Source organism: Taudactylus pleione, unplaced genomic scaffold (assembly GCF_031769625.1).
Source record: "Taudactylus pleione unplaced genomic scaffold, aTauple2 ptg000842l, whole genome shotgun sequence".
In the NCBI taxonomy this organism is placed as follows: Eukaryota; Metazoa; Chordata; class Amphibia; order Anura; family Myobatrachidae; genus Taudactylus; species Taudactylus pleione.
Window position 1 is genome coordinate 2,744,537 of NW_028285244.1, and position 25,332 is coordinate 2,769,868.

At 44.6% G+C, this 25,332-nt stretch overlaps 1 protein-coding gene across 1 annotated transcript in view; it reads left to right on the plus strand.

The window, feature by feature from the left end:
* The first annotated feature begins 2,395 nt into the window (after positions 1-2,395).
* The window catches only part of MICU2 (mitochondrial calcium uptake 2), a 311,942-nt gene continuing 289,005 nt past the window's right edge, over positions 2,396-25,332 (plus strand). Inside the window, exon 1 of the mRNA XM_088458594.1 lies at positions 2,396-2,648. Coding sequence (XP_088314720.1) covers positions 2,448-2,648 — 201 coding nt within the window. The 5' untranslated portion in view covers positions 2,396-2,447. The remainder of the gene's footprint in view (positions 2,649-25,332) is intronic.

Genomic DNA, 25,332 nt, shown 5'->3' on the forward strand with positions numbered 1-25,332 from the left:
TGAGGCTCACCAATGGTTTACATCTTGTGGTGAACCCTCTATATTCACTCTTGTGAAGTCTTCTCTTGATTGTTGACTTTGACACATATACACCTACCTCCTGGAGAGTGTTCTTGATTTGGCCAACTGTTGTGAAGGGGTTTTTCTTCACCACAGTTGTTTTCCAGCCTAATGATGGCTTGCTTCACTGATAGTGACAGCTCTTTGGATCTCATATTGAGAGTCGATAGCAACTGATTCCAAATGCAAATGTCACACCTAGAATCAACTCCAGACCTTTTACCTGCTTAATTGATAATGAAATAATGAGGAAATAGCCCACACCTGTCCATAAAATAGCTTTTGAGTTGATAGTCCCATTACTTTTGGCCCCTTAAAAAGTGGGAGGCACATATAGAAACCATTGTAATTCCTACACCATTCACCTGATTTGGATGTAATTACCCTCAAATTAAATCTGAAAGTCTGCAGATAAAGCACATCTTGTTTGTTTCATTTCAAAGACATTGTGGTGGTGAATAGAGGCCAAAATATGAAAATTCTGTCAATGTCCCAATATTTATGCACCTGACTGTATGTATATATATATATATATATACACACATACTGTACACACATGAAGATACACACACACTAGCTGATTTCAGCGGCCCCGACTATAATGAAATCGCTACTGCCAACATTTTTCTATTTGAGGTGCTCTAGTTGTATTGCTGTGCATAGAAGCCCTGTCATGGGTTATTTCTTGGAGTTTCCAGTACAAAATGATTCAGTTTTCAATATTATTAGGATATTTAGATTATAGAGGCTAACAATCCTTTCCAAGCTGTCCAGGAAGAAGTAGATGGAGCTCAGTCAAAGATTTTTCTCCAAGTTTGTATAAAAATACATAAACTGCTGTGACTGGTTCATATATGATTGAGTAATCCCGCTTTGATTAAGAAGGCAAAGTGTTGAACGGCCAGTGATTCAATGCCATGGTTGCTGACCTTGTGGTGGAGTGGTGGTCTTGAGAAAGGTCCTTGTATGGGTCGAAACGTCAACCAATAACAAACTCCTAGTGTTTTTATGAAAGAATAAAGTTTTTTCTACTATCTACTGCCGTGAATCAAGTCTGGTGAGTGCGCTTCTCTATTTGTGTATATATATATATATATATATATATATATGTATACACACAAAAACACACATACATACACTGTATATATATGTACTGAAGTGCCAAAACTCATGGGATAGCAGTATGTAAAGTAATGGTGGGTGGCGCCACCGTACTGTGATGTCTTGGGAATGCCCAGTCCTGGATTAGTTGTAATCTGACATCTCGCAAATCAACCTTTGCTGCTCAGCGCAAGACAATGCAAAGTATCGGATTACGAACAGGGCATGAGAGTGGGTGCTTAATTATCGTGGCCAGCGGCGTCCGGCCAGAATTGTCCATGGTAACAGACAAGCGACACTGGCTCAAATCCACATTCAATGCAGGAGGTACTGAACGCATATCCAGCAGGTCAGTGCAGCGTTCTTTAGCTTCCATGGCATATGAGAGCAAAGGTCCCACCAGAGTGTCCGTTAACATTAGACACAGCACCTCACCTGGGCTTGTGACGTTGCTAATTATACCCCGGAGGACTGGCAGCAGAGTGTGGTCCTATGAGTCACGGTTTCAGTTGTTTCGGGCTGATGGCAGGGTTTGGGGGTGGCACAGACCCCATGAGGCCATTGACCCCAGTTGTCACTGTGCAGGCTGGTGGTGGTTCCGTAATGGTATGGGGTGTGTTCACGTCATATGGGTTCGGTCTGCCTGAACACGTCATTGACCGGTAACTGCATTGCACAGCTTGATGACCATTTGCAGCCCTTCATGGACTCAATGTACCCCCACAACGATGGAATATTCCATCAGGATAATACACCATGCTTCCGGTCCCAGGTTGTCCAGAATTGGTTCTGGAGAGTTCCGACGAATGGTGTGGCTACCACTTTTGCCCGACATGAGTCCAAAAGAGCATTTATGCATTTGCAGCCAAGATCCTGTACCTACAAATATCAGGGAGCTGAGGGAAGCTATCCTGACGGCATGGGTCAACATCTCTCCAAAGGTCTTCAGTCCACTTGTGGAATCGATGCTACGTTAAATTGCTGCGCTTCGTCGGGCTAGAGGTGGTCCTACATGATGGTAGGCATCTATCCCATGACTTTTGGCACTTAAAAATATTTTCAATATAGCAAGTCACCCAATTTTTATTTTACCTATTAATAGTTGATCTGTATGTAATTGTGGCCAGGTGGTGTGTGTAGGGACACACAGCAGGCACCTGTACTGTGTGTGTATCCCATTCCCTGTACTATACATACGGTGTGGCTAACCGACCTGCCGCCGTGACGTCACGCGTTCTCGCGAGACCTGGGCGCCCACTGACAGCTGAGCTGACACTTCCGGAAAGATGGCGGCCTGGAGAGCGGCGATCTCAGGCTTAGCCCGCAGATGGGTGGCCCGCGGTGGCCCCGCGTTGCGGATCCCGCCCGGCGCTGCCCGTGTCGCCGCAGTGGCCCTCGCTGGCGCTGGGGCCGCGTGTTCCGGAGTGTTGCTGGTCAGAGGGAGCGAACGCTGGGGGACCGGAGCCCTGCAAAGGGTGTGCGCACAGGTGAGCAAGGGGGGTGTGGGCGGCCGCATACGCATAGACTATACTGGACCTGTGCCTCTACCTCCTCTCCAACAGCAACAGGTCCTAGCTGTGACCTCCCAGCCTGCACTGGCAGACATGGCATGCTGGGACTTGTAGTCTCACATCATGGGAGGAGGCACAGACTGGTCACACCTACAGCAAGTTACTGGGGCTGTACAGAGCTGTAGTGTCTCTCTATATATATTATGCTGTTAACTAGGGCTGTTTGCACTTTATAACATGTTGTGTACAATTTGTGTGTATCCTGTTTCTGGGCTAATTGTTTAGTGCACACTTATACAATACCAGTTGGAGTACTCCTGGCATAGCCAGTTGCACCCACTGTCCGCCTCGCGGCACAGATCACAGCTGGTGTCGTTTGCTCTACATTTGTTAATGGTGTATTTCAAATTTAATTGGAAATATGCTGACAATGATTTGTTCATGTTAGAAATGACCACCTAGGCATCAGCATAGATGTCCCTAATGCATTACACTTGTGAGTGTTATGAGTGGCTGGCATATATTGTTTATATGGAAGACATTGTGGGTATTTAGTAATAAAGTGCCAACCTGCCATTTACACCACTTGGCATGTGCACTGAGTAACTGGATCATTGTCCAATTTTTGGCTGCACATAGGAGGTGAAGTAAGGTGATATTCGTCCCCTTGGGCTCAGTGCCCAGATCATTGTCAGCAATGATAAGGGGTTATTAGTTCATTTAGAAGATGACCGCACACTCAGGCCAATAGTGGTGATTTTCGGGTCACAGATGGCAATATCAGACTAGTGTGGTCAAGGCCCTATGGTGCGTACAGACGGGATGATCGATAACGATATAGATCTCCTGGGTGTGCTGGACGGTCGATATCGATCATCCAGCACACCACCAACGACTATAGCGATCCGCGATCAATGATCACAGGTCCCTATAGTAACCTGGTCGATATCGACCAAGTTGGCCTGCATGCACGGGCAATGGTCGATATCGACCATACGTGCCCACGCATCGCGGGTCGTTGGGCACCGAAATGCACGATATGAACGATAACGATATGATTGACATCGTAATCATTCATATCATCCATTTTAATCATACCGTGTGTATGCACCTCTAGACTATAAAAGCAAAGTGTCCAGTTGCTATAACTGCAGGAAATATTATTGCTCAGTATCTATATTATTGTGAAAGTTTATTAAATAATGTACTTGTGATGCCATGGCTTTCCAACATTAAGACACACACAGTTTGGATATTCAATGTCTATTTTGACACTGATTGGGAAACACACATTGGCATCCGCAACTTTGTTTTTATTTATTATGCTATCTTTCCACCTATCAACCGCAATCGGAGTAAAGTGTTCAAATTATGACTTATTTCTATCTATTTGTTTTGTACATTGTTTATATTATCAGTGAGAAATGTTTTGTGTTTTTTTTTAAATTGCAGATTTCTTTTGAATGAAAGTTAACCATTATTCTCCCAGTATTATTACTGATCAGAATAATAGGACCTAATACAAAGGAAATCTTTGATTGACAAACCTAAAGCTGCATACACACGTAAATATTTTCTGTTCAGCCATCCAACTAGTTGGAATGAAAATCTGGTAACGTATGGGAGTAACTGATGATCAGCAATTTGCTCCTAAATGCCAGAAAACAGATGAATATGGTCGTCAGACAAGTTTGTTAAATGTTTGATCTAAACAATTTGTTCAAACAGTTTTTGTCCATTTTCCAACGTTTGGGAGCAAATTGCTGATGGTCATTTGCTTTCATTTGCTTTCATACCTTACCAGATTTTCATTCCAACCAATCAACTAGTTGGATGGCTGGACAGATAATCTTTACGTGTGTATGCAGCTTTAGTGTGTAAAGGAGTCTGTCATAGTCTCCTATGATTGGTATTGTTAGTAGAAGGGCTGCAGATGATCATGATGTGACAATGTTGATTTTGGGTACTTCACATGTAAATAGGCTGCCACACATTCGGGTTGAATTAAATTCAAAGCGGTGGACGCAATGTACTGTCCCGGAACGGCACATTGTGCCTATCGGCTTTGCAAAAACTTGCGCTGTCAACATTGCAGTAACTAGCCGATATGAGCTGCAGTGCCTGGTACCACTTAGCTTTGAAATGAATGCCTTCCTTTGAGTAACACTGTGCTCTCTAGAATTGTCAGTTAATACATTTAAAAAATTAAGCCAGTCACACTGGGCACGATTCTATTCAAAGCAAAGTAAATAGCGCCGGGAATCGGCTCCCTGAGCTATTCAATTAATTTGCGCTGCTAAGCCCAACTAAGGATTTCTTCTCGCATCCCACCGGGAATGCGAGCAGAAATCCGACAAAAGTCCAGGCGCGATGCTGTTTTCTGCCCTTAGCGCCGGGAAGTTTAGCCGGAGAATGCCTGTTCTCGCGCCTAAACACCCTGTTTAAGGGGCGAGAATGAGCCTTCCCCGACCTAACTTCACGCAGCATTGAATTGCTCCGGCAGCTCATTCCCGGCACTATTCACGTAGCGTTTAATCGAATCGTGCCCACTGTGACTTTTCCCTGGCTTCATGACTACAGAATATTGTAAGTAAACGTGTTATGTCTCTGGAACCTAATTATACGTTATAAACTGTAAACATGACGTAAAGGTAGATACGGGGTGAGGGACATTGGAGCACGTATAAGCATGATGGATGTTTAGGTTTAGTGAACAGGGACAGACAATTGGTTATAATGGTTATGATATGGAAATGAAGTTAAAAAGTAAACTATGTCCAGTATAGCAACTACCAACAGGTTGATCTGTAAAATGTTATATTGAATATATATACATATATACCTATGCAAGAAGTACTGCCATGGCTCTATTTATCTTTATGCTCTATGTCTGTCTGTCCTCCCCAGTCTTGTTCTATTACTGTTTGTCCCCAATTGTAAAGTGTACCGGAGTGAATAGCTCCTATTCACATCGCATTGAATTGAATCGCTCCCATAGAAACTGGATTAAGAGACTGGACGCCAGTTCATAAGTAAGACAAGTAGTTCCATCTACTACATTGAAATTACATTGAATTTAATATAAGAATGTTAAATATATCACTGTACCTCTCCTTCTCTGTGTTATCCTCCCCCAACCATAGATTATAATGCAGAAACCTACAGGTGGTCAGGATGGTAGCTGGCCTTCTATAAAAAGGGAAGTGTGACTTAATAGAGACTGGTATACAGAATGAAGTAAGGGCTGAGTCCCCCATTCTATAGCAGGGCTTTACTGGATTGTTTAAAAAAAAATTCCTACTTGTAACCTGCTTTAATGATCATTAGAAACTTAATAAGGGAACTGCAATTTGAGTGCCTACATAACACATATGTATGTGTAATAAATCTATGTATGGGTATGTATGAGTGCATTATATGTGCTGATAGCAGGGCATGGATGAACCTTCTTTTGGGTTGGTTACAGGATGCCGGCGGTCATAATCCTGACGCCGCTATCCCGACAGGATTAGGATACCGACACTTGTCGGTCAGTATCCTAATCCTCCCTTGTGCCCTGATGCCTAAATCTAACCTCCCCCTAGTGCCTAAACCTAACCTCCCTCTCTCCTCCCCGCACCATAAACCTAACCTTCCCCCTTAGTGCCTAACCTTCCCCCTAGTGCTTAACTCTAGCCCTAACACTCCCCGTAATCCCAGTACTAACGGATACCGCTGCCTAGATTCTGACAGGTGTCGGGATTCCGGCGTCTGCATTCTAACTGCCGGCATCCCGACCGTCGGGATTTTGACCGGATGCCCTTTCAGTGAACTATGGCAATGTGAAGTTAACAGAATAATTGTTTGTACAGTGTTCTAAAACTCAAGGATAGTTGTGAAAGTACTGACTACCCTCCTATACAAGACATCACAATATTTCATGTAGCTTTAGTCCAACTTTACCGGAAAGAGGGACAGTGTTTGTTTGTTTCTTTTGAGCAGCCACAATTTGCGGGTAACCTGTGCTCTGTATGATGCGATATAGTCAGACACAAGTAATTGTTTTGCCTACGCTATTTATATACCTTTTCTTTCCCTTTGAAATTGTTTCTGGTTATCTTAATACATCACTATCCACAGAATTTCCTATGTACAGTTATTTTAATGTTGTAGATTGTAAAATTGCGAGCAGGGCCCTCTTACCTTTTATGTCTTATGTTACTACCCAGTTTTGTTCTATTAATGTTTCCAGATGTAAAGCGCAACGGAATATGCTGCGCTATATAATGTTTATAATAAAAAATAAAATAATCTATATAGAGAACTTTTGTACAACTAGAGACTGACATTTATATGTGTGTAGTTTTTTTTTTTTAATATATAATCTTCCTACTGAACCAGCGTTTCCCTCCCCCTCCTAAATGATCTCTCCCTCCCCTCAGCTTTATGTTTTATGTTCCCTTGTCAGCTGGTCTATCGTGTTTATTATCGAGATCGTTTCGGAGTGTCGGTTTGTGGATCAGACTTGCCGAGTCATATACATAGAAGTAGCAGCTGCTGGCTATTTTCTTTAACGCTGTAATCCCACCGCTAGCATCTTAATAAAGCTCTGGACCATTCTTTTTTTGCTTTTATAATGGGGTTTGATACATGAGATGTTTAGGTATGTACTGAGTTTATTTTTATGGGACTTTCAAGGAAACAGATTACATATTAAACGCATTAAAAACAGCAGAAATAAAAATTAACATTATTGATCATAATAGAGAAGACATCATTATAAGTAAGTCTGTAATAACGCTGTTTGCCTGAGATATGTGTCTGTACATACGCCAATGTATTTTGTGTGGGATGGAAACAAGAGATGAAAATTCACATTTCTTCCCTTTTCATTTTGGGATGAATATCAGTGGTTTAACGAATTATGTAATCTGCTAATTCTCCCAAATATAGAGAGATAAAATAAGGGATGTAGTCGTTCCCGGCTCTAGAACCCCGGCAGCTGCGGTCACAATGGTGAGTATTAGGGTAATGGGGCCCATCCATCAGCAATGGATTGCCGCGATCCCGCGATGCGGCAACCCGGCATCGCGGGATCGCAGAAATCCAACATGTTGGATTTTCCCGATTTGACGATCGCGATCAAAAATTCTCGCGATCGTCAAATCACCAACATTTAACATGGAAAATGTCTGTGATCCGGCGACGGATCGCAGAACATCGATGGTGGGAGGTCGGCGTTTCCACCCAGAAACGCCAGCACATCGCATCGCCGGATCGCAAAATCCGGCGTCTGATGTATGGCCACCTTTAGGCACTAGGGGGATGGGGAGGGTTAGGCTGCGGTAAGGGAGGGGTAAGGTTAGGGAACGGGTTAGATTGCTTACATGCATGCAATGGGATTTTCACCATTGGTATTCCGACGCCAGGGATTCTGCCGCCGGCATTGTGTGCAATGGAATCGCGTACCCAACCATAAAATAAATGTACATAGGTCTGGCACAGGTTTATCATACCCTTATGCTTTGCTGTCATCGCACATGTGTGATCTTATTATTACTATTCTTATTGTCTCTACCCAGAGAAGCTCCAGCTCCATACTGACCAGCCTGTGCCGCTTCCGCTATGAGAAATGGATCCAACAGATGCAATACTCTGTAAATAATACCTCTCCACCTTGGGGGTGCTGTTCGTTATAGCACAGTACGCTTTGTCCACCTAATGTTGTGGCTTCCTGACCAGCCTGTCTAGCTTCTCTCATTAATTCAGTAGCTATTGGTGGGGGACACAGTGGTTATCATTGCTACATTACAGTTCTGGGGCCACTGACTGTAGAGTTTTTCCTGGGGTTTATCCCACAGACCAAAAATATACTGGTAGGTTCATAATTTTTTATTCTAACAAAATTAGACCTGGTTTGTATGGTAGAGAATGTAAACTGTAAGCTCCAACCGGGCAGGGACAGTGACACCATTCTCTGCAAAGTGCTACTTAATATGGTAGCCCAGTCCAATGATAAATAACATTAAAAACTTTTGTGAAAAGCTAAAATAAAATATAAAGAACTGAGTTTTGTAGAAATGTTTTTTTGTTTCTTTTTAAAGAGTTCTGTAATGCAATATTTTTGCATACTAAGGGTCGTATTCAATTACCTACCCGACTTTTCGCCTACATCGCGTGTTTTGGACGCGAAAACTTATTGTGTGCGTCCACGCTTTTTGCCGTATTCAATTACAAAACAGGCGAAACCTGCAAGCGGTGAATGCATAACAGGCAGGAAGTACTGTCAGAATTGGGGAAATCAGTCTGTACCCCAAAAATGTATGCGCTAACAGAGGGGATCAATGTAGAGGTGTTCCTATAGCCCGAATAAAACATTTGGTGTACTGAAGTTGTTTAAAATCCTTGTTATTAGCGTCCTTGCAATATTGGTGAAGAATGGCATTTAGCAGGTTTTTTTGGTGAAAAAAAGTAGTCTTGTCAAATTTGGGGTACCTGAAAATGGGTACTAGCATATTTTTATGTCTGTAATGGGAAGTTTTTGGAAAAGTGAAGTTTCTCCTGCATACAAGCACCTGCAATCCCCAAAACACTTGGCCCCTTCTTAGAGCACCCCCAGAGCCTTATTTCGCCAGTTTTTGAAGTTTTCCCCCCACTTTTTTCATTTTCGCCCCAAGTTTTAAGACGTTCTTGGAGTGTTCCTGTTTTTTTTGGGTGGGAGACGGGGGGTGAATTGTCCTTTGGGGGGTGTACCAAGGGTTTTGAGTGGTTTCCCAACATCTGCACCCCAAGATATAGATTTTGCACTTTTTTTCTCCTGCTATTCTGTGGAGAAAAAGTATCGCCTATTTCAGTGCTTTGACTTTTCGCATAGGCAAAAACGGAATGAAATTGTTTTATTTTGTTAATATCTGAAGATATTTAAATCCTTACCTAACCTATTTATTAACCTTATTATTCTCACCCCGATTTATAAAAATAAATGTAAATAAAACCATCTTATTTTCAAACACAGTAATTTGAAAGTTGACTTGTTTTAACGTTTGTCCCGAACCATGTGCTGCTCGTCTGTATTACATCACTTGGTACATAGCTTGTGCCTCTTGTCTTTCAGTGAGTGTACAGCTGTGGCCGCAGTAATGAGGGCTGCTAGTAACGAGCCGCCTTCTAGTGGGAGTCTGAGAACTTGTACTTGCTGTTTATATCAACCTGTTACATATCGTATCCTGCAAGGCACCACTTGGCTATTTAAAGACATTCCAGTGTAAAACAGAATAAGGCTATCATTTCACCTACATACTATTTTACAATGCTACAAGAGGTCACGGTGGTTTTTGTCCAGCGAAGCGTTTTTTTATTTGTTATTATTTCATTGTAGAAAGGCACATGGAACGCATTATAGGGTTGTTTCAATTAGAAGGATGCAGCGCGCACATTAGCTGCACTTAACGTATATATCCCAAATTGCGTATTTTAATACACAAGCCTATGAGGCTGCAAAACTAAAATGCACAAATAATGGGTGCTGAAGGGTGTCATTGCCAATTTATGGGCAATGAAGGGTGTCATTGCCAAGTGCGATGAAGGGTTGTCTTTACAATGTCACATTGCCTCTAATTGAATTGACCCATAAAAATGAAACTCTATGATCCACATGGCATGCCAACTCTTAAGGTTTACCAAGTCATGCTACATTTCAGACGCCGCGATTTAAGCCCCACTGGATTTTAAGGGGTAATAGTAGTCAATACAAAACCAGGCATGTTTTATATTCAATTTAGTTGCCCCTGTAAAACCAGCACCTGAATCTCTAGTGGTAATACTACAATGCATTTAGTCTACTGTTATAAATACCATTGTAAGATTGAAAATTGTGTAAATTATATGATTTATGTGCTGCCTTTTAGTAGCTAACTATGTGGGAAGTCCTTGCACGCTTTCAAGCTGCTGCGTCCCCTTCTTCTGACAGAATACAAATGTAGTTCACTTTTTACATAGTAAAGAGTTTATGAAATGCTCATAGTCAAACCTATGGGATGTAGTTGAGATCCCGGCGTTCAGAATCCCGACACTAGTAAGAATCCCAGCTGCTGGCATCACAACAGTAAGTATTGGGATTAGGAGTTGGGTATTAAGGGGAGGGTTAGGCTACGGGGTGGGGGTAGGGCTGGGCTGTAGGGTAGGAAGGTTAGGTTGCAGGGTGGGAAGGTTAAGTTTAGTCTGGGGGAGGGTTAGGTTTAGGCTGCGGATAGTAAGGGGTAAGTTTATGGGTAATTTATTATTATTATTATGACATTAATATTGCATCAGCATATTCCGTTGCTCTATAAATAAACATAACCAGCTTTAATATGTCTGTTATGGCAAAATTTCTCCCTACCCTCCATTTCTTTTCCTGGCATTGAACTATTTGTGATTGGGAAATATTTCACTGTGGCAAATAGTGAATTGCGTGAAACTGGCCACACACATGAACAATTTATTCTGGTTAACCAATATCTGATTGGATTATGGGGCAGATGTTTCAAGCCTTGGGGGACTATTTACTAAGCAGTGAAGGGAGACAGAGTAAAAAGTGATAAGGTACCAGCCAATCAGCTCCTAACTGCCATCTCACAGGCTGTGTTTGAAAAAATGACAGGAGCTGATTGGCTGGCACCTTATCACTTTTCACTCCTAACAATGCTTAGTAAATAGACCCCTTGGAGAGAGCGAGAGAGAAAGAAAGTGGAGAAGTTGCGCAAAGCAACCAATCAGCTTCTTTCTGCCATTTATCCTAGCACAGTCTATGAAGTGACAGACACTGATTATTATTTTTGGGGCAACTTCTTTACAGTGTATCTCTCTCCAAGGATTGATACATCTCCCCTTTTGACTGAATAGAACAAGCTGTTTATAGACTGGTAAATGCATGTGATCTACTGACAACAACATAGGAGGAGTAATGTGGTCATGATTGCTAAATGACTGGCGCACGCAGCTGGTAGCTAATTTCTCCTTCATCCACTAGGGGACACTGGAGTCTCAGTACAGTGGGTATAGATGTGGGATAACCGGGAGCTGGCACTTTAATAAATCTGAATATTAGCTAGCTCCTCCCCCTCTATACCCCCCCTACAGGTCAGTCTTAATTTTGTGCCAAGGGAGCTGGTCACATACAAAGAGCTCTGCTAAAAATCAACGATCCTCGACCAGCAAAAGGATCAGACAGGTAGCTCACTGTCCCTGCCTGTCTGCTTCGTTGGAACTGCCGGGGAGACCTCACCGCCACTGCTTGTGGCGTGCCGTGGGGTCTTCAGCTACAGAGACCACTGTCTCTGGGGGGTACCCAAACGCGCAGCGTGCGACGCTCGTCGCGGTCCCCCATTAGCTCAGCCCGGCACCAGCAGCATTTGGCAGCAAGAAGGTTAGTGATTCCTGGCACCCCGAGTAGCAGGGTGGCCAGGAGAAAATGACAGGCGGGCATTAAAAAGCAGCAACTGATACAGCGCTGAAAGGTGCCAGAACTGAGGGGGTGGAGCCTAACACAGTTCTGCTCCTGCCTCCCAGCTGCCCCAGCTCTCCCAGAAGGAGGCTGGTGGCCATTTTAGAAGCACAGGCTGCTGCAAATGCAGAAGAGAGACCTGTCTGCCCAGATTGTGACTGCACAGTGGGGTTAGACTTGTGAAGAGCAGGTTAGACAGTGTTTACACAGCGATTACAGCACATTATATTGTGTTACACAGCACTGGTCTCTGCATCAGCGCTGGTTGGGCTGGGTTAATAGCATAAACTCCCTCTATGCCCTTAATCTCTTCTTTCTAAACAGTCTCTCTGAGTGTGTGGGTATCACTAACTTTTCACTGTGTGTGTGTGTGTGTGTGTGAACAGTGATTTGGTAACATGACTTCAAAGGGGTCTAAGGCTGCACAAAAAGCTTTCTCCTGTAAGAATTGTGCAGAGAAGTTTACACAGGGACTATCATCCAGTTCCCTGTTGTGTGAGAAGTGTGTTTCAGAAACACAGACTGCAGCATCTCCACAACACCCTATTTGGGCTGATTAAATTACAGTAGTCATGTCTCAAATGTCTACAGAGCTGGAAGCTTCTCGCAGGGAGAGAGAGGTTGAAAGATCTCAGAGGTCTGCCTTCTTTGAACCATACTGGGCATGGTCTTTAGCCAGGTCTGTAGAAGGGCTCACAAGGGTTATGTCAGCCCAGGTTCCTCCCATGGCATCGTCCTCTGGTGTCCCTGTTAGGAGACTAATACCGAATCCCCTTATGTGGGATGATCCGGAAAAGGACGACATGCCTGATACAGAGGAAGGGGAGGTACAGGACCCTATAGAGGAACAGGAGCCAGAGGAAGCGGAGCCTGTATCTCAGGGTGTAGAGGCGCTGATTGCAGCTATACGCCAGGTGTTACATGTTGAGGACATGGACCCTGTGAAATTTAGGCCGTCTATCTTTAATAAGAAACAAAGAACTAGCAGCCTCCTTTCCAGTGTCTGAGGAATTGGACGAGATCCTTACCTCAGCGTGGAAACACCCAGATAAAAGTTTCAGATCTCACATAAACTTTTACCCTACTATCCCTTTCCAGCAGGAAATTATGTGAAACATCTCCTTTAGTGGGCCCTTAACTGTCACGTCTGTCTAAAAAGACGGTGCTCCCTGTTCCAGGAGCAGTTTTTTAAAGGAGTCTTCTGACAGGACGTTAGGAACTACCTTAAAGTCTGTGTATACTGTAGCGGGGGTGTCCCTTCGACCCGCATTAGTCAGCTGTTAGTCAACAAGGCGGTGGAAGCATGGGCAACGCAGCTTGCTGAGGGCCTTAATACTGGTGTTCCGGCGGAGGATCTGGTTCCGCTAGCGGAACAGATTGCAGAGTCTGCTTCTTTTCTTGGAGAGGCTTCAAAAGATATTTGTAGTCTTTCCTCTAGATCCTCGGTTTTGGCTGTCTCAGCCCGCAGAGCCCTGTGGCTGAGACAATGGCAGGCGGATGCGGAATCTAAGAGAGCCGTGGGAGAGCTTCCATTCACAGGGGAAGCTCTGTTTGGAACGGAACTGGATAAGTGGATATCTCAAGCCACAGGTGGTAAGTCCACTTATCTCCCATCTGCTGCTGCTCCTCCTCCTAGGAAACCCTTGCTGGACCGTCCTTTCGTATCCCAGAGAGATTCAGGGGTCGTGACAGAGGAGCTCGCCGCTGTCTCCCATGGTTCCAGAAACAGGGATAGAGTCACTGCATCCTCCTACCAGCAGGATAAGTCTTCAGTTAAGCCTCCAGCATGAAGCGCTCCCTTCTCTCCTAGGGTACACCAGGGTGGGAGTTCGCCTTCGCAATTTCAAAGAAGTTTGGATCAAGTCTTGCCAGGACACGTGTGTCTGGGACATCATTATTCAGGGGTTGAAGTTGAATTTTCAGATCCAACCTCCTCCTCATTTTTTTTTTTTTTTTTTTACAACCGGTTTGCTGGCATCAGCGGACAAATGGGTTGTAATACAGGAAGCAATAGAAAAGCTACTGTCTTCTCGAGTAATAGTTCATGTCTCTATCCATCAGCAGGGTCAAGGCTTTTATTCCAGCTTGTTTGTAGTTCCCACGCCGGCTCAGTGAGACCCATTCTGAACTTGAAACATCTTAATCCTTATTTGCGGACCTTCAAGTTCAAGTTCAAAATGGAGTCCCTGCAGTCTGTCTTTGCAGGGCTCGAGAGGGACGAGTTTCTCGTATCCTTGAACATAAAGGATGCCTATCTACACATTCCCATTTGGCCTCCTCATCAGGCATTCCTTCGGTTCGCAGTGCGGGCCTCTCATTTTCAATTTCGGGCCTTACCTTTCGGCATTTCATCAGCACCAAGAGTGTTCACGAAGGTCATGGCAGTAATGATGGCCCTTATTCGGATTCAAAGGGTTACTATCGGCCCGTACTTGGACGAACTGCTTCTCAAGGCTCCCTCAGTCACTCAATTACTGCAGGACATCCGGGTAACAGAGTCTTCTGTTACAACACGGATGGATCCTGAATTACTACAGCCTACTCAGCGTTTGCCTTCCTAGTGATGATTTTGGAGCAGAAGGTATGCATTCCACAGGAAAAGGTCACCTCCATCCAACACATGGTGCGATTGATACTGTGTCATAGCAGGGTGTCAGTACACCTGTGTATTCGCCTTCTGGGGAAGATGGTTGCGAACTTCGAGTCCATCCAATACGGGAGGTTCCATGCCCGTCCATTCCAACTGGGCCTCCTCTCTGTGGTCAGTCTCCCACCTTTTTCTTCACCAGCGAGTTTAACTGTCACCCAGTACTCAAACATCTCTTCTTTGGTGGTTGAATTCCTATCCCCTATTGGCAGGCAAGCGGTTTGCAATGTGGGAATGTATTCTCCTCACCACAGACACCAGTCTGAGAGGATGTGGGGCAATGACTCAGGGAAGACACTTTCAGGGCCACTGTACTCGACTGGAGGCTGTACCTCCCATAAACATTCTGGAGCTAAGGGCCGTGTTCTATGCTCTTCAGGTAGCACATCCTCTGTTGAAGGGCCGTGCCATCAGAGTGCAGTCCGGCTGTGACGTACATCAACAGACAAGGCGGCACCAAGAGTCGGTCCGCCATGAGGGAGTCAAGCCGCTTTCTTCTCTGGGCAGAGGAATTTGCTCTAGCGATATCAACAATTTTCATCCATGGGGTAGAAAATTGGGAGGCCGGCTACCTCAGTCGACAAGACATTCATCCGGGAGAATGGAAGCTCAATCCACAGGTCTTTCAACAACTGATTCAGCGTTGGGGTCTCCTTCAAGTAGATCTCATGGCGTTGTGGTTGAACCATCAACTGCCACTTTACTGGTCACGGATAAGAGATCCACAGGCGGTGGCAGTGGATGCTCTAACAACTCCTGGCCGGTTTCAGTTTGTTTATCTGTTTCCACCACTCCCACTTCTTCCTCGTCTGCTTCAAGGAACCAAACGGGAAAGGGTAAAGGTTCTGTTGGTGGCTTCAGACGGGCGTGGTATTCCAACCTGCGTCTTCTACTGATAGACGACCTGTGGCCTCTTCCTCTGCAAGAAGATGTATTGCAACAGGGTCCGTTTATCAGGACTTAAAGCTGCTTCGTTTGACGGTGTGGCTGTTGAAAGAAAGGGTATCCCTTCCAGTGTGACTCCTACTATGTTAAGGGCTAGGAAGGAAGTTACCTCAAAGCACTATCATCGTATATGGAAGGCGTATGTCTCTTGGTGTGAACGCAAAGGTGCGCCACCATCAGAATTCAACTTAGCCAGGCTGCTTCTTTTTCTACAGGCTTGTTTATCAGCAGGTCTTCATCTGGGATTTTGAAGGTTAAAATATCGGCTCTGTCGATTTTCTTTCAGAAGAAACTAGCATTATTGCCGGATGTCCAAACATTTTCTACAAGGGGTTGTCAGGTTACAACCTCCGTTTGTACCTCCAACGGCCCCATGGGATTTGGATTTGTTCCTCTCTTTTCTCCAGTCTTCCCTATTTGAACCTTTACAGACTGTGGAATTAAAATTTTTATCATGGAAAGTGGTTCTCTTTTTGGTGCTCGCCTCTGCTAGGCGTGTGTCAGAGCTAGGGGTGCTTTTTTGTCATCCACCTTACCTCATTTTTCATGAGGATAGGGCTGAGCTACGTACGCAGTTATCTTTTTTGCCTAAGGTAGTGTCTGCGTTTCACATCAACCAACCAATTGTGGTTCCGGTGTTTAAAGACGATTCTTCGGCTTCCAGATCCCTAGACGTTGTCCGGGCTCTTCGGATTTATGTTGATAGGACTGCATCCCTCCGGAAGTCTGATACGCTGTTTGTTCGATATGATATGGTGCGTCTGGGCTTACCGGCTTCTAAGGCAACTATTTCTTGATGCATTAGTCTGACAATCAGACAAGCCTATGTGGCTGCATCAAAACAACCTCCTACTTCAATCACAGCGCATTCTACACGCTTGGTGGGTCCTTCGTGGGCGGCTGCCTGCGGTGTTTCCCTGACCCAGCTTTGTCGGGCAGCCACTTGGTCAGGCCGGCATACTTTTGCAAAGTTTTACCGTTTTGACACGTTTGCGGCATCTGCTTCACAGTATGACCGTGCTATTTTGCAGGGTTCTCAGCTCTCTCCCGCCCGGGATGTGAGCTCTGGGACGTCCCCACTGTGCTAAGACTCCAGTATCCCCTAGTGGATAAAGGCGAAAATAGGATTTTGGTACTTACCGATAAATCCCTTTCTCCGATTCCACAGGGGACACTGGACGCCCACCCGGCGCTGTTCCACCTGCATTGGTTATTCTTCCTGCTTTGGACAGTCGTTTTTCTTCAAGATCTGCTTGATTTGTTTGCGTATTTGCTTGTTTGTTCATGTATGTTGTAGCTTCTCTTCTCCTCTATTCTATTTTCCAGCTCTCCTCGGGCACAGTTTCTTAAAGACTGACCTGTAGGGGGATATAGAGGTGGAGGAGCTAGCTACTATGTAGTTTTATTAAAGTGCCAGCTCCCGGTTATCCCACATCTATACCGCGCTGTACTGAGACTCCAGTATCCTCTGTGGAATTGGGGAAAGGGATTTATCGGTAAGTACCAAAATCATGTCTTTACACGTACAATACAAAATTGCGTAAAATACTTTTGTAAGGAATTAGAGAATTATTTGTAATAACTGTACTAGAAAGTGCTGCCCTTGTTAAGATGTGACCCTGACCTGTTTTTAGCCCACTTTTTTTCATACTTCTGTTTCTCTAATTGCTCTCTTAGCACTTGCACCTTATTACTGTGGTTCTGAAAATCTTTAATAAGTATATAACAATTACTGCTCCAACTCCTGTCCTGTCTTTTGTTCTATTCTCTTTTAAAACGTTCATCACTGATTCTTTTCTTTTAATTTGAAATCGATGTCCCAAGAATCATTGTATTGTGTAATTTATAAAGTGCTTCTTCATTTCCATTTGACTGATTTAGTATATATGCTGATCCATGTTAGATATGACAAATTTTATATTGGTTTGTGTGCGTACCTTATGTCCTTCTATGATCAAAAAGGAAGTTGCTATGAAGATCCTGGATAGGTTACTGGATGTGTCTTCCCTGTGTCTTGTGCTTTGGTGGCCATCTTTGGTGAGGGCAAATTGTGTAAAGGGGGCCATACATCTGCGACGGATCGTCGCGATGCAGGGATGCAATCGGAAATTTCTGATCGCCCATCGGAAACTTCCAATCGGACACCATCGATGTTCTGCGATAAGTCGCCGGATCGCAGACATTTGCCTTGTTAAATGTCGGCAATTTGACGATCGTGATCATTTTATGATGGCGATCGGCAAAATCCAACATGTTGGATTTCTGCGATGCCGGGTTGCAGCATTGCGGGATGGCCGCAATCCATCGCAGATGGATGGGGCCCATTATTCTCAGCTGTGCACATGTGCTGTTATTATAGCAGATACTGATTATAGTTGTGAAATAATTGCAGGTGCTGTGTCCTAGGCTGCTAAGGGATGAATTACACAATGACCTCTGATTCTTCAGTTCACAACAGTTGTGGTGTTTTAGTGTCATTTTAAATTTGGTGCAAGCGTTGATTAAACATATTAACTCCTAAATGGCCAAAAGATTTCTGCCTTTTTATGACAAAACCAAAGTTTATTGTAATATTTGGTACTTATTCTATGGTCAGCCCTTGTGTATTGTACTTACGTTCTGAAACTCTAAAAGTGAAAAGTTTTTTTTTTTTTTTTTTATTGCACTGTAAGGATACCGTGTGCACCTTATAAATACAATATGATAATCATAATAACAACAACAGCATGTCTTCAATAAATTATTTGCATCCAAAGGTGCAAATAACATTTGGATTAAGCCAGTGGTTCCCAAAGTGGGTGCCGGGTGCCTCGGTTTGGTGATCCCGGACCAAATCAAATTATTTATGGTCCATGTAATTTTTACTACTAGCTCTGATTTAGCCTATCATAAAATATGTGGACAAACAGAAGCTGAACCCTGTCCTCCACCACTTAACTGAACCTAAGGATGACAAGTAAGCACAATACTTAATTTTATAATTTGTTTTATACATTTTTCAATAAGAAACTTTTGGCCTAGGTGTGTCGTAAAAAAAGAATGCTGATAATTTAGTACGCAATGATTCTAGAAATATTTAGGAGCCACTAGATTAAGCAATTGACAGCTTGGCTATGTAGATCTAGCCTCTGTCCCTATACTCACTCTCTATATTGTATGTATGTTTTATTACACAGTGGAAGCAGCTGTATTGTGCACTAGACCAATATTTATGGGAATACATCTTATAGATTCACTAAAGGTGCCCACACACATACCGACTTTTCATCCAATTTGTCCGATTTCGACGAATCGTGACGACAGATCAGGTAAAAAATGGCCAAATCGTGAGTTTCTACTCTTGATCACGATGCCGATGCTCGTCCCCGCTCGTCGTACCTCGCATCTTCAGATCTGCCGTGCTGTATGGCAGATTAGCCAATCTGGGATACAATGCACTGGCTGCAAGATGGATCTTAAGTCAGATTGGACATTTTTAACCCCAAATCGTGACCACGACTGCCTGGGGAGAGTTCAGGGGAAATCGTGTACATCGGCTGATTGGGAGCAAGTCAGTATGTGTGTGGGCACCTTAAGAACCAGTGATGTAACTGGGGCACGTCAGGATACATGCTCATGAACATGGGTTCAGATTCTGTATGCATGTGTATAGATGTTGGTACACTTTGGGTACAGAGCCACGCACTGGATTTCATTAAACTAGAACTCTGCCAGTTACTAAGAACATTTTTGGATTATTATGTGAATATTTTTTTATAGCATTTTGATCCCTCTGATCTGTACCTGATAATGAAAGGCCTTGCAGGCAGTAATCAGCAGCATTTCTCTCCACTCTGATTGTGTTTGTGATACTGCTGTAGACATGCCGGACCAGCCAAAATGTTACAATCTCTGATTTAAAGTGTTAAAAAAAAAAAAAAACCCTAACCAGCTCTGGTCCACTGTAAACAATAAACTGCTCAATCTGCGAAATAGAAAGCATATATGAATCCTAAAATGTACTGATTAAAGGTTTTATGTAGCAATCCTAATTAATTGCAGCTTTTGGGGTTTCTTATGCGTTTGGACTGCAGCGTGAAATGAAACGGATCTGTATTACAGTATGAGTGCCAAGTCATCAGAGAGCGTATTAGAGGAGAGGAGTTAATGAGAAGTAGCAGTGTGTATATATGTACAGATGTGTCCACATACATCTATCCTCTGTGCGCGTCACACATAACGCATGAGCGCCGTGCGACTCCGGAGCACCCAGCATCTTTTCGTGCATCTTTTTCCCTTGGAATGCTACGTTCTAGTGTCAGCGGCTGCGACACTGTAACGTAGCATTTCGCATGCAGATACAGCTGCACTCGCACACAGAATATAGGCATGTCGTATATCTTTTTAATCAGCAGGAGCTGCTTGAGCTGTCTATCTGCATCGCTTTGCGAATTAGACGCATTTTTAGGGAAACGGTTGCACGAAAAGACGCTCTGTGCTACCGAGTCACGCCAAAGTATGGCGTCATTAGAAAGGCGGTTTAACGCGCATGGAGGCTAGATATATGTGGACACATCTGTATTTGTACTACAAACGTACAACCAAGCGCGCAGAGTCACTAAGTTTTCATAAACTTTACTAGGACCCGATGACATCACCAGGGCACGCCCTAATAATCAGCATAACTAGCTTTTATCAGTGTGGTCCTAGTTCATACTAAAGCTGGGTACAGGGGAGTATTTAGAGAGGGGCGACCCGTGTTCACTCACCATCTGGGGCCGCGGCATACTGACACATTCAGTAGACTACGGGCACTAGTCTGTGACCGGAGTCTACTGCGCATGCACAGTACACCGGGAAAATGGTGCGTCCACTTTCCAGGAGTACTGTGTAGCGCCTCTCTAGCTGACGTGGGACTTCGGAGAGGTAAGTATTTGGAAGTATGGGTGCAGGGTGTGCGTTGGGGGCCCCCGCTGGGCCCAAGGGCCCGTGTGCCCCACACCCATTATAAACACGCCTACAGTATACAATCATCGGGCCGATCACCTGATATCGGCTGATCGGCCCAATAATTGTATGGGTGTGTACGCAGGAATATTAGTCAATAAATGGCTTAAAATGCTTCTGCAAACGGTCAGACGGGGGGGGGGGGGGATCGCATCTTATGTGCAGTTTAATATATAAGATGCCCGACCTCCCGATCCATTCAAGAACGTACAAACTGAGCTAAATATAGATCAGTATGTACGGGGGTCACACTGATGGGATAAACACACTGTGGATCGGATCGTTTATCTGATCTGCCAAGTGATCTTTATTACAGACGTGTCCTCATACATTGTTGCTGCAAACAGCCATTCTCGGCGCTCCAGATTCCGTTGTGCTTCATATACAGATTCCGTCACACAGATATAGAAGTGTCAAATATCATATGAATCGGCACGATCTCCTGGTGCGTCCTAGCACATCATATTACGACTAAGACACATTTCCGGGTGAAAAAGACACTCAGCGCAAGCAGATTCGCCCGGGACCTGGTGACTCCCTCAGACGTGGCGTATCGAGGCTAGACTTATGACACAGCTGAATGTATCCCCAGCTTAAGGGGGAGATTTATCAAACCTACTGATGAGGAAAAGTGGAGGTGTTTCCTATAGCAACCAATCGGGTTTAAAACTGATTGCAGATCAGTGATGGGCAACCTTATACCTTTCAGGTTGGCTTCTTTTTAGCCTCCAAAAGGGCTGCTCTACACTTAATCTCAGAAATTATAATGAAATAAAAATACACAAAGACCTCAATCGCATCCAGAAACACCCAACTTGCTACAGAATTTCCTCACGTGCTCTCCAAAACCCATTTGCCACAAAATGCACCTAAACGCCACCCTAAACCCTTGTCACTCATTCCAGAGCCTGCTGAGAGGTGTAGACTGTACTCCCTCTTGCTTCTCCTTCCATTGTCCAGAGGAGGTCAAGTGATGCGGCAGTCCGCTGATATATAACAAATAGTGCTCATTCTAGCACCCTGCACCTGTCCCAGCCTGTGCAGTTATTTCTTTCCTGTCTGGGGTGTCGCTTTCTACTCTGTTGCTTCTAGCACACTCAGCTGGTGCAACAAACTGCTAAGATACAAACCAGAATGTGCTAGAATTACCAGAGCAGAGAGTGACACCCCAGGCAGGAAAGCGGAACTACACGGTTTGTGACAGGTGCAGTGTGCTAGAATGAATACTACAACATGTTTAAAATTATTGGCATACGTCCATAAAACAGTTTTATTTACACACTGTTGTCACTGCAAAAGAGCCTCTGTTGAAATTACCATTTTCAACGCTATGGGCTGCTATCTTGTTAGGTGCCTGCTATATAAAAAGAGTCTGTTTAACTTCTAAATTGTTTTCTAGTCTAGAGGCTGAATCAGTACCCTAAACCCGAACAACTATTATCCAGAAATAGACCACTGTATCCTTAATACAGGGAGTGGACCTAAGTTTAGTCGGACTTGACGTATTCAAGTTGTGCTTTTTGTTTATTTTGATATAATTGTTTTTTTTAGGCTACCAGAATAAAGCTCTAGCTCTTAATTATTAACCTATAACTCCGCCCAAAACTATAAGTAGAGACAAGAAGAACAGGTAATACCCCAGATCGCTGAATTAATGTCTTGACTTAAGGTTTCATTTACGGAATTAGCCTTTCTCTTTCATCCACTAGGGGATACTGGAGGCTATTACACTGGGGTATAGAGGCGTGGATAGCTTAAGCTGGCACTTTAAATAATTTAGAAGTGTGAAGCTCCTCCCCCTCTATGCCCCAGCAGCCCCTCAGTTTAGAAAAAAGTGCAAGGGAGCTAGTTCACTACATGCTGTGCTCCAGGAGTATATATTGTTTTATCTAATATATATATATATATATATATATATATAATTATACACATACATTTTTATATATATATATATATCTCTTTTATTCACTAATAGGGACCCTTCGCCACCTCTCTAAAAGGTGTGGGTCATGGGTCCTCGGCGACCTGACTTGGTCAGGCAGGAGTGCACAGGGCTTATGTTAAAAGCTCCTCTGCGCCGCAAGCAGCACAGACCTCCTTCTACAAGGGAGCGCAGTGAGTATAAAACCCACCTGCACATCCCCCGCCGCCCTCACGCACACCCTCCGCCCCCCCACCTCCAGATGCTGACAGGGAGCCACATTACATCGCGGCTCTCAGGATTTCCCCACCTCCCACTGGTCTGGGGAGAACAGCACTGGCAGCGCGGCGCTGTTTATTTATAGTTGTCGACTAGGGGAGCCATCTTGAGCGCCGGGGAAGAAGGGGGCGTAGCTTACAAGCGCGGGCTCTCTCCCTGTGCGGCAATGGGCTGTGCGATACTGCTGATTAAATGAAGCAAAGTGTCTGCTGCCTGCTTCTCTCCTCACTACAGGCTGAGTACAGGCACAGTTTACAGAAGGCAGATTCTGCTGGCACCTGACATCCCTTCTACAACACCTTTCAAAGGGCTGTGAGTACACTGGGGTGCTAAATTGGCTGGTGCTACAGGGAATCCTGTAATTTGGGAAGGGAATGGTGTGAGCCTCCCCCTCTGTGTCCCATTAGCCTACTGATTCTTCTGTATATTTACTGTTTCTGTGTGAGAGGGCTTTGTATCTATAACATGACAGCAGGACCACCAAGGCTTCACAAAAAATGTTTGTTTGCTCAAAGTGCAATAACAAACACGGGCAAATGCTACTGCCTCCACACTGTGTGATGTTTGTACAGCAGTAGATCTGCCTATTACTATGACTGCACCGCCTACTCCGTCATGGGCCTCTGACCTACCGGGAGTTATGGCGGACTTAACGTCAGAGTTGGCCGAGTCACAAACCCGCTGGGTGACAGGATTGGCCAAATCAGTGGAAAGCCTAGTATATACTATGGGTTCCACTAGTAACAGGCCCTCTACTTCCTATCAAAGGCCGTCACAAAAACATCCATTACCGACAGTACTCCAGTCGGATTATTCGGACGAAGAACACCCCTCACAAGAAGAAAATGAGGAGGATGAATTGGATGAGGGTTTGGAAGATGATGGGTCTGCACCGCCAGATTTAGAATCTGCACCGCCAGATTTAGAATCTGATTCTCAGGGGGTGGAGCACTTGATCTGGGCGTCAGACAGATCCTTAATTTACCTGAGGACATAGTACCTGAAAATCAGGAGTTTGATTTATTTGGTAAACAACAAAAAAGGCCTGTTGTTTTTGCCTTCTCGCAACAACTTCAAGACCAACTTTCAGTGGCTTGGAAGCAAACGGATAAGCGTTTCCAGATCCACGATGCTTCGTATCCAGCTATCCATTTATATCATCTATGATGGAAAAGTGGGAAACACCTCCTTCAGTGGATGCATCCGTTTCCCGCCTATCAAAGAAGACGACACTTCCAGTTCCTGGTGCTACGTCACTTAAGGACCCTTCGGATCATAAGCTGGAAACAATTGTACGATCTGTGTACACTGCAGCGGGAGCACAACTCAGACCAACGATTGTTAATGTCTGTGTTAACAAGGCTGTAGCGTGCTGGGCGGAGCAGCTTATAACGGGTCCGGTACGTACAGAGCAGAGCTAAGACTGCTAGCACAACACATCCGTGAATCAGCAGTTTACCTAGGCAAGGCTTCCAAGGATATCATCCAGATCAGTACACATATATCCGCTATCACAGCCCGCAGAGCTCTCTGGCTGCGATCTTGGCAAGTGGATGCAGAATCCTAGTGAGCGGTTGAAGGTCTGCAGTTCCCTTGGGGTATGCTTTTTGGTCCAGAACTGGACAAATGGATATCCCAAGCCACTGGGGATAAGTTAACTTTCTTCCCTTCAACTGCCCCGACACCCAGGAGGACTTACATTGGTCCCTCGTTTCACTCTTTTCGTGCCCGGCAGCCCTTTCGTGGTAGAGCAAGAGGTGCTTCCACGCAGGCTAGAGGTGGCAGAGGTAGCCCACAGACAGTCGCACGTCGACAGGAGCAAAAGCCTGTTGAAAAACAGGTAACATGACAGTCTCCCGTCCCACCTGGGATCTCCTACGGTAGGAGTACGATTAAAGACTTTGCAACACGCTTGGAACCAGACATCTTTGGATCCGTGGATTCGCAGGTTACTGTCCGTAGGGTACAGGATAGATTTTTAAGTTTCATCTCCAAGTCATTTCTTCACTACAGGTCTGCCGGTGTCAGCAGACAAGGCCAAGGTTCTGCAAGAGGCAATTCAGTCTTTACTAAAATCAGCGGTTCTGGTTCCGGTACATCAACGGAGTCTGGGATTCTACTCAAACCTTTTTGTGGCAAGCCGGATGGGTCTGTCAGGCCTATCCTGAACCTCAAGTCTTTAAATCAGTATCTGATGGTTTATCGCTTCAAGATGGAGTCGATCCAGTCAGTCATTGCGAGCTTGGATCCGGCGGAGTTTCTAATTTCTCTGGATATAAAGGATGCGTATCTACATGATCCGATTTGGGAACCGCATCAACCTTTCCTGCGTTTTGCGATTTTGCACAAACACTATCAGTTTCAGGCGTTGCCGTTCAATCTATCCTCGGCACCCTGTGTCTTCACCAAGGTCATGTCT